The 9,766-nt window shown below is 55.0% G+C and overlaps 5 protein-coding genes across 5 annotated transcripts; all 5 read left to right on the top strand.

The window, feature by feature from the left end:
- Positions 1-604: 604 nt before the first annotated feature.
- Positions 605-1,738, top strand: MRET_4282 (eukaryotic aspartyl protease; the record flags this gene model as incomplete). The annotated part of the gene is made up of 1 exon (XM_027630909.1): positions 605-1,738. The coding sequence occupies one exon, from the start codon at positions 605-607 to the stop codon at positions 1,736-1,738; it is 1,134 nt and encodes a 377-aa protein (XP_027486703.1).
- A 1,059-nt stretch (positions 1,739-2,797) lies between these two features.
- MRET_4281 (eukaryotic aspartyl protease) lies at positions 2,798-3,943 on the top strand (the record flags this gene model as incomplete). Its single annotated transcript, XM_027630908.1, has 1 exon — positions 2,798-3,943. One exon carries the CDS (start codon positions 2,798-2,800, stop codon positions 3,941-3,943), a length of 1,146 nt encoding a protein of 381 aa, XP_027486551.1.
- A 910-nt stretch (positions 3,944-4,853) lies between these two features.
- MRET_4280 (ion channel regulatory protein UNC-93) lies at positions 4,854-6,449 on the top strand (the record flags this gene model as incomplete). The annotated part of the gene is made up of 4 exons (XM_027630907.1): positions 4,854-5,110; positions 5,137-5,184; positions 5,217-5,951; positions 5,978-6,449. 4 exons carry the CDS (start codon positions 4,854-4,856, stop codon positions 6,447-6,449), a joined length of 1,512 nt encoding a protein of 503 aa, XP_027486617.1.
- A 754-nt stretch (positions 6,450-7,203) lies between these two features.
- On the top strand, positions 7,204-8,214 carry MRET_4279 (aryl-alcohol dehydrogenase; the record flags this gene model as incomplete). The annotated part of the gene is made up of 1 exon (XM_027630906.1): positions 7,204-8,214. One exon carries the CDS (start codon positions 7,204-7,206, stop codon positions 8,212-8,214), a length of 1,011 nt encoding a protein of 336 aa, XP_027486635.1.
- An 87-nt stretch (positions 8,215-8,301) lies between these two features.
- MRET_4278 (2-phosphoxylose phosphatase) lies at positions 8,302-9,681 on the top strand (the record flags this gene model as incomplete). Its single annotated transcript, XM_027630905.1, has 1 exon — positions 8,302-9,681. One exon carries the CDS (start codon positions 8,302-8,304, stop codon positions 9,679-9,681), a length of 1,380 nt encoding a protein of 459 aa, XP_027486634.1.
- Between the last annotated feature and the right edge of the window lie 85 nt (positions 9,682-9,766).

Raw genomic sequence — 9,766 nt, 5'->3', positions numbered from 1 at the left:
TAACACTAAACACTAACACTAACACTAACACTAACACTAACACTAACACTAACACTAACACTAACACTAACACTAACACTAACACTAACACTAACACTAACACTAACACTAACACTAACACTAACACTCTGTTCTTATTACATCCATCCTCTTCTTCTGGATCTCCTGCCCCTCTTTCTCGCTCCTTTTTCTTCTCGCTTCCTTCCCCTTTCATTCCATACTTCTGCCATCACATCCCTTGTCTACCTTTGGCCCTTTCCTCCACCTAAGCATTGTGTTTTTCCTCTCTAATTTCCCTGCTTCTTGTCACCCTTATCCTCCACCTTCAACGCATGATGGGCCACATTTCCCTTTTGATTTTCCTCTTCATCACCCAATCATTATTCAGTGCTCCTCTATCTTATCCGTTTTCGGCGCTCCGCCAATTCCTTTAGCATGTCGCCCAGGCCTTTCCCTACGCCCCCCTAATGGGCTACATTACTCTTTTCATCTTCTCTGACATCATCCAATCATCATCTTGTCCTTGATGCTTTCATCCAAGCCGCCTTCTCTCTGATTCTTCCTTAAATATGCCTCTCATTTCTTCTTCGTGTCAGCACCCGCCATGTTGCTGCTGCTACTGCCTTTCTTCGCTCTCTTCTTCGCCTCTCTCTCTTCCGCTGCTCGCATCGATCTCTTTCGTCATCAAAAGTCAAATTCTACCGACTTGAAGCCTGGACTACTCTCTCTTGTCAACAAATATGCTGCCATCTCCCGTCGCCATTTCAACAGGACCGGTGAGCACTTGAACATCGTCAACTTCGACTACCTCAATCTGCAAAAACGCGCCAATGCTCATTCTAACCTTCACAGCGATAGGTCTTGGTCTGGCCAAATTGAAGTCGGCTTCCCCCCTCAAAAGACTCTTACTTTGTTCGACACTGGCTCCTCTGACCTCGTCCTTGACAAGGCTGCCTACAACCCTAAATGGTCTCTCTCCTCAAAGAATCTCCACAAGCGGTTCGATTTCTCCTATGGCTCTCAGCATGTGGCTGGTGATCTGTATACCGACAAGGTCGCCATCGGTGGTGTCAAGGCTTCCAATGTCCCCATCGGTCATGGCAATGGCGACTTTAACAGTGGCAATGGCGGCACTTTTGGCCTCTCCTTCTCCAATTCCGAAAACAGCGCCTTTGACGTCCAACAGCTTCCTTTTACTTGGGCCGCCAAGAAGCAGCACCTCATCCAATCTAGCACCTATCAATTCACCCTTCGTCCTACTGGCAAAGCTACGTTGAACGTTGGCAGGGTCGACCTTTTCGAGCTCGCCGGTCCCATCACTTGGTCTGACAAGAACACGGATCATACCTTCTGGAGGATCACGACCGAACTCAATGGCAACAAGATCGAAAACGCTATTGCCGATACCGGTACCAACTTCATTGGCGGACCTCCTGACCAAGTCAAGGCTCTGCTCGATAACCTCGATGGCGTTTCGGTCGAACTAGCCGAAGATGGCTCGTACGGGGGCTTCTACAGCTGCCAAAACCCTCCCCATTTGAGCTTCAAGGTTCTCGGTCAGACCTTCGACTTCCCTGAGCCTGCTATGAATTTTGGCTTTAATGGTGACAAGTGTCGGCTGGCCATTTTCAGTACACCAGGGATGCAAGAATGGATCCTCGGCTCGCCCTTTTTTGAGACGGCCTCTGTCATCCTCAACTATGATGTTCGCCGCATGGGCTTCGCCAAGTACAGGTAGATGGGTGGTTCTACGAACGCTCTTCCTTCCGCGCCGATCCTTCTCATCTTGGGCACACGGTGCCTAGGCACTCGCGTCACGCAAAGTCTCTGTGATAATGCCCTTTTACGCGCCTTCCACGATGAACTTTAATGATGCAAGTTGATATTTGAAATGATGTAGCTTTCATGATCAAGTTTTCTATGACCCTTGCCCCTTCCTTCGCTATTCCATGCCGGACGATTCGTGCAGAGCAGCACGCGGATCGAATGCTGCATCATCTCTGGTCCGTGCTTCTCCACGGCGAGGCCCTGCCAAAGAAATGCCTCCACCTTCGTTTCACCTCCAGTAGCCGTGGGTCACTGCCAGCTAGGGGTGTTCCATGCATCCAGGCTGACCTTTCGTGGAGCTCGATCGGTGGTGTTTCCGTCGCACATCGATTAGCTGTGCTTGTACGTGCTCTTTGCTCTGTTCTATGGGCGCTTTTGCATTGGCACACCTTCACTCCTGCTCGCACACTAGTCCCCGTTCCTTCTTTCACCGTAGCATTCTCGAAAACTACTTGCCTACAACTTGCTCAATCACCCGTCTTTGCTGCATGTCTCGTCGAGATGCTAATAAACATGCTATGTCGGTCTTTTTTTCCGACCCTGTTCGCCAACATTCTCATTGAACTTCCACTTGCCCGGATCCTTCCCATTTAGCCCTGATCTCTCATGCCACTTTCGGTAATTGCACCCTACACGTTCGTGCGCGTTATAACTGTTGCCATACGTGGGTGTGTGACATTTTGTCTTTACGCTGCCATCAAGCGATCCCTCCTCGTCTGCCTTTTCCTATTAGCCCCTCGCCTCACGTGCATTGCGCCCATCTGCATAAATATTTCTTGTCTTGTCTTCCATCCCCATGGACCCTACACGTTCTCACCCTCCACTCCTAAGTGGAACATAGACTGCGATACACGTCTCATCTCGCCTGTTTTCATCCAATCGGCGCATTATTCGTCGGCCACCATGCCGTCAAAACATCGCTTCTCGCACATGCTAAAAAGGCGCGCAGCATAAGCACTCTGCCACAGTCATGCTTGTTTTCCCAACACTTGCTCTCTTGCTCGCTTCGCTTTCTTCTGCTGCTCGGATTGATCTCGTGCGAGACGAGGCGTCCCATGATGCCTCGATAGAGGCTGACATGCAGTACGTCTTGCATAAGTACGCTGCTATTGCCAGGCACCATTACAACAGAACGGGTGAGCATCTGAACATTGTCAACCTCGAATATGTTGACCAGCTCCGTGCTAACGCGCAAAAGCGCGCCAGTAGTCAGACTCGTCTTCGCAAGAGCAAGAATTGGTCGGGTCAGATCGAGGTGGGTTTCCCTCCTCAAAAATCTCTCGTCGTGTTTGACACTGGCTCCGCGGACTTGTTCGTGGACAAGTCCTCATACCACCCCAAGTTGTCCCTCACTTCCAAGAATGTGCACAAGCCCTTTGATTTCTCCTATGAAACTCTCCATGTGTATGGCGATGTTTACATCGACGACGTGTCCATCGGTGGTGTCAAGGCCAAGCAAGTGCCCCTCGGTCATGGCAGTAAGGACTTTGATGGTGAGGTTACCGGTGGCACCTTAGGCCTTTCGTTCGCCACGGCTGAAAATAGGGTGCATGGTTTCGAGCAGGATCCTTTTATGTGGGCCGCCAAGAAGCAGCACCTCATTCAATCTAGCACGTACCAGTTTACTCTCCGTCCGAACGGCAAAGCCACGCTCAACGTCGGCAAGATCGACCTCTTTGAGTTGGGCGGTCTTATCACCTGGTCTGACAAAAACACGGACAAGACGTTCTGGCGGACGACGGTCGAGTTTAATGGACACAAGATGGAAAATGCTCTTCTAGACACTGGTACGAATGTGATCACTGGTCCGAACGACCAGATCAAGGATATACTAGACCAGATCGATGGCATGGATGTTCAGGTGTTGGAGGATGGCTCGTATCAAGGCACCTACGATTGCAGGCATCCTCCGAATCTGGAATTCAAGGTCCTGGGACAGACCTTCAAGCTGCCTGAAGAAGCTCTGAATTTCGGTTACGCTGGTGACAAGTGCTTCTCGTCTATCATTGGCTCGCCAGGTATGAACGAATGGCTCCTGGGCTCTCCTTTCTTCCAGGTGGGTTCCATCATCTTCAACTTTGATGTTCGCCGTATGGGCATTGCCAAGTCCAGCTAGGCATGAAAGCCTGAAGTATCGGGTGTCTTTCGTGCGTCTTGGCGTTCATGTCATGCCTTTCACGCTACGCTCTTTAGTAGTTCTTGTTTCATGTTAGCAAACATCGTCGTACAAGCACCCAAGTAGGCTTGACGTAATTGTGTCCTAGGGCGGCGCCGGTCGTGGGCCGCTGGAGCATGTCATTACCGGCACTGTGTGGTTCCTACTCTTCGCATACCCTGCTTCATCATCCTTGTTCAAAGGGCTTGTCGACGCCTGGAGCTGCTGTCCCCTGACGGCACCGCACTTGCGTGGACAGGTGCCACGTTTGTTTCCACGGCGCCCTCACATCACAGGTCTCGGCCGCAAATCGTCCGCGCTCCGGACTTTAGGGACAGCATCGATGGGGTAACATGGGAGGCCCTAGTGGAGGCAAATTGGGCCTTTTTCAACGCGAGCCCAAAGAGCACCTCACCCGACTGCGGCCCGTGTGCTTTCACGCAGACCAAGACACGATGACACAAGGGCACTTGGCATCACAGATGGTCCGTACGCTTGTATGTATGAGGATCTGGTAGTCCACATATGCATGGCGCCACATTCGCCATCTTGGTTCGTATGCACAAAATATTACGAACACCTCCAGGGCGAGGGATGATGCGTGACGATTGCTCGAGCATCGCCGACGTGATGGCAAGCTGGGTATGACGTGCTGAAGGAGCACGACGTCGCTAGGTGGCCATGTCGGTGCGCTGACAAAGAGGCCTCGATGCCCTCCACGTTGGCTTAACGCACGTCATCATGAGGCATGGTAGGCCACGGAGCCATTCGCACGTATGTTGATCCCATTCAAGAAGGATGCATGGCAGCTCTACAAATAGCCAGAGCCTACATGTACAGGGCCACTTCCATCTAGCCACCTCTGTGAGGTATGAGGATCGTATCAAACCTCAAGACTTTTTATAGATCTGTCCTCTTCCAGATCATCGTCTTGGGGTTCGTGTCTTTCACGCAGCCTGGCGTGTGGGGTGCCGCCAACAGCCTCGGTGCCGGTGGACAGTCCACACCCTTCCTCGTCAACACATCGAATGCTATTATTTTCGGTATCATGGCCATCGGCTGCAGCCCTGCAGGCGGACTCTGTAACCTGATTACCAGCAAATGGACGTTGGTCATTGGTGTGATGTTGTACGTGAACCACAAATAACCTCGAGCTTTACACCGTACTCATCTAGTCTGTACACGCTGAATCGCTACGGAACGTATGTTGCATCCCTTCGTCTAACAAGCGCAGCGAATGGTGGCTGTATCTCGCCTCTGTCTTCTGTGGCGTGGGAGCCGCGTTGTTTTGGTCGTCTGAGGGTGCAATTGCCGTGGGGTACCCATCCGAGTCGCAGCGTGGGCGCCTTCTGGCAGTATGGCTCGCGATGCGCCATGTGGGACCGCTTATCACCGGCATCATCACGCTGGTCTTGAACACATCAGGCGCAGAAACAGGCAAGGTGGCATATAAGACGTACTATGCCTTGATCGTGATCCAATGCTTGGGCGTGCCCGCTAGCTTACTGATAAGTAAACCCGACAAGGTGATACGGCCCGATGGTACGCGTATTCCGTACCTCAAAAAGGACCGGACGAGCGCTAAGAAGGAACTGAGGCATATCTGGGACACACTTCGGACGCCCCAATTGATTCCCATCTTTATCACAGGTGTCTGGGGCCAGACGTATCAGTCCAACTTTGTCACCGCGGTGCTGTCTGTCCGATCGCGTGCGCTGGTGGGATTGCTGACCTCGATTGTATCCATTCTTGCCGATATATCGTTCGGGGTCGTGGCCGATGCAAAGTGGCTCGGTTCACAGGCACGACGCGCGCGATGCTTGTGGCCGGCCTTTGCCCTGGGCATAACAGGACTATGGGTATGGCAAACCGTGACACAGGTCCACTTTACACGTACAAAGAACTCTGTCGATTGGGCAGGTGCCACGCCCGAATTCAACAACGCGATCGCCGTGGTCCTGTTATGGAAGTACGTGCCAGCCGTGCTCACCACAGATTTGCCTACGAGGCCCTACTGGCATTCTACTACTGGATCCTCAGTACTTACCCTCATACGGATGGTAGCATGGAACGTGCTGTCGGCATGCTTCGCACGTTCGAGTCCTTGGGCAACTGCCTGGCCTATGTTGTCGGCTCCACATCTTGGCCAAATGTGCATCACTGCATCTTGGCTTTTGCCCTGTGGGGTACATGCCTCGTGCCAACGACGCTCGCTGTAGGGCGTGTCCCGCCAGACAAGGTCGAAATATCTGAAGAGGAGAACAGCCATACGAAGGACGTGCTGCATGGGGACTCGTCCAGCGAGGACTCGTATCGCATATGGAATGAGATGGACAAGGAGGCACTCTTTCCCATGCCTGATCTGGACAGGAAACTCACGGCGAGAGACTCGGTCTCTGGCCTCCCGATCCGAGCGCCCATCGCCGTGCATGCGACGTCTCTTTGGCTTGAACAGGCGGAAGCCTAGGTGGACCCCCGTGCGGAGGTGGTCACTCCCACAGGGGCCCCTCTCGTACACAACAGCGTACACGCCACGCGTCAGCGCCGGCGCCACAAGAACACGCAGCTACGGTAAGAACCATGGTAAAACACTTTATCATCTACGGTTACGCGGCGCCCACGTTAACAGTACTTGTCAAAGCCCTTGCCGTGAAACTCGTCGTCACTCACGCAGATCGAGAACAGACCCGAGCTCTGGCAGGCGCTCTCGATAGGGCTGGCCGTTCGGCAGTAGCCCATGCCGCCGCAAAAGTCGCCCGAGGCCGCGTGACAGGCCTTCTCCGTGGCATGGTCAATCTCAGGCGTCCCGGGCTGGCCGTCCGAGCATTTGCAGTAGTCAGCGCTGGTCATTCCAGCGAAAGCAGCGAGGATAGCGCCAAGATACGCGAGCTTCATGTTGTGGATGAGGGCGGACGTTCGTCGTAGATCGGGGCTTTATATACAGCATGCCATCTGATAACGCACTGCGATCGTATCTGATACATGCGATGCATCTTGATCAGGCTCAAGCTCATCCTATCACAGTCGCATCATCGAATGCACCCAAGCTTGGGCCTCTCTGGCGTCGATCGTACCCTGCCGCGCCTGGCGCCCACCCTGCCTCCTTGCCCCCAGAATGGCTCGCCAAAAGGCCAGGGGTGAGCTAGTCCCACGTGATGCCCGTAGCTCCGAGGAGGACATACGCACGGATCAGTCGCCACCGAAACTCGTTTCCCGCCAACATGGAATACGTTCGTCTCGGTCAATCGGGTCTCAAAGTGTCTCGTATCATCCTCGGATGCATGTCCTTCGGCTCGCGTGAGTGGATGAACTGGCTCACCGAGGAGGAAGAAGCACTAGAGCTGATCCACCACGCCTACCAAAACGGCATCAACACCTGGGACACGGCGGATGTCTACAGCAACGGCCAGTCGGAGGAGATCGTCGGCAAGGCGCTCAAGAAGTACAACATTCCTCGCGAACGCGTCGTCATCATGTCCAAGGTCTTCTTCGCCGTGGGAGATGACAACGCGCCCACGTTCAGCGCCACCAACGACGGCGAGTTTGTGAACCGCCTTGGTCTCTCGCGCAAGCACATCATCGACGCCGTCGAGGCGAGTGTGAAGCGTCTGGGAACGTACATCGACGTCCTCCAGATCCACCGCCTCGACCACGAGACGCCGAAGGAGGAGATTATGCGTGCCCTCAACGATGTCGTCGAGCGCGGCTGGGTGCGCTACATTGGCGCGAGCTCCATGGCGGCATGGCAGTTCCAGCAGCTGCAGCATGTGGCCGAGAAACACGGATGGCACCAATTCATCTCGATGCAGAACCTCTACAATCTCCTGTACCGTGAGGAAGAGCGCGAGATGATCCCGTACTGCCACGATACGGGTGTCGGACTCGTGCCTTGGTACCCCCTGGCCTCTGGCCTGCTCACGCGTCCACTCGGCGAAATGAACACGGAACGCGCTCAGACGGACCGGTTCAGAGCTGCATTCCAGGGCGCAAGTGAAGCAGACAAGACCATTATCAATCGCCTGGAAGAGGTCGCGAAGAACAAGGGCGTATCGATGGCGCAGGTGGCCCTCGCGTGGCTCCTCAGCAAGAAGGACGTATCGCCCATCGTTGGTCTCAGCAAGAAGCACCGCATCGACGAGGCCGTCGCCGCGGTCAAGATCCAGCTCACGGGCGACGAGATCAAGTACCTCGAAGAGCCCTACGTGCCCCGTCCTGTCAGGGGCTATTCGTAGACGCACACGTGGCGTACCCAACTCTGTAGGAACGTGGGCGCTCCACGTGCTCCACACCGGGCCCGACGCGCCTTGACCTCCACTACCATGATCCGCTTGTTATGGTGCCTGGGCCTGGCGCTCTCGTGCGTGTGGGCCGATGCCGTGGACACGCTGTACCCTGATCTCAAGGATCCGGCTGTGGTGCACAAGCCCGGATACAACGCGACTATGATGGGACACAGGCGCGAGACGCGCAACACGACCTCCGACGGCACGTACTCGTACTGCTCCATGCCGCACCCTGACGTGTCGTTTTACCAGGAGCCGGGCCCCGTGCAAAACAAGAGCGTGCATGCGAATCTGACCAAGCTCCTGTACATCCAGCGCCACCAGAAGCGCACTGCCTACCACCTGTTCCCGAACGGGGAGAAGGACGTGTACACGTGCTCCGACTTGCGGACGTACTCGTATGCAGGCCCCGCGGGCGGCCCTGATGTCGAGCCTATGCAAGTGTATCCACGCACCTACGTTGACTTTTTGAACCCGCTGAACCAGCAGTTCACGAACTCGACGTGCCAGTTCCCCCAGCTCACGCTCGGTGGCTACTTGGACGGCGTCCAGCACGGACAGGACCTCCGTAAGCTGTACATGGACAAGTACAACGTCATTCCCGGTGAGCCGGATCACAAGCGCGTGTGGTTCCGCACGTCGACCGCGCCTCTGACGCAGCACTCGGCCGCCGGTGTGTTGCGTGGTCTCTGGATCGGCTACCGCGAATCCCTGCCGGTATTTGAGCAGTCCTCGAGCGTCGATACGCACGAGCCATCGTGCGACAAGGTCGACGAGCTCAAGAGTGCCGCGCAAAAGACGGATGTCTGGCAGAAGCACTTGCAAGAGACGAGCGCTCTCCGCAAGGATCTCGAGGCGATCCTGCGGACGAACGCGAGCGACTGGCAGAAGGACTGGGACCACTACAACGACAACTTCCAGGCACGCCTGTGCAACGGCTATGAACTGCCATGCTCCCTCGACGATCCGTCCAAGTGCGTGACGCCAGAACAGGCGCGGCAGGTGTTTGTGGCTGGCGACTGGGAGTACAACTACAACTGGGTGTCGCGCGAGAACGTGACCGAGGCCATCAAGCTGACGAGCGGTCTGTACATCCGGGACCTGATCGAGCAGCTCAAGGAGCTGTCGAGTGGCAAGAGCGAGCTCCAGTACGTCCACCACTTTATGCACGACGGCGATATCGGGCCCCTGGCTGGCTCCCTGGGTATCGAGTCGCTCCGCTGGCCAGGCATGGCGTCCAACATCGCGATCGAGCTGTGGACGACCGATGACAAGAAGACGTTTGTGCGCGTCCTGTACAGTGGCCACACGATCCGCTCGCGGCACGGCAACTTGGACTGGATGCCATTGGACGCGTTCCTTCACATGTGGAGCCAATATGTGCCCACCGACTTTGAGGCGCAATGTCGCACGTAGGCCGCACGTGTGGGCGATAGGGCCTGCGATTGGCTTGGTTCGATGTAGCTTGACCGCACCAACAATACGAGGGTGATGATCGTGT

The sequence above is a fragment of the Malassezia restricta genome, chromosome VIII, assembly GCF_003290485.1.
Source record: "Malassezia restricta chromosome VIII, complete sequence".
NCBI lineage: Eukaryota > Fungi > Basidiomycota > Malasseziomycetes > Malasseziales > Malasseziaceae > Malassezia > Malassezia restricta.
This window is presented reverse-complemented; position numbering and strand designations above follow the sequence as displayed.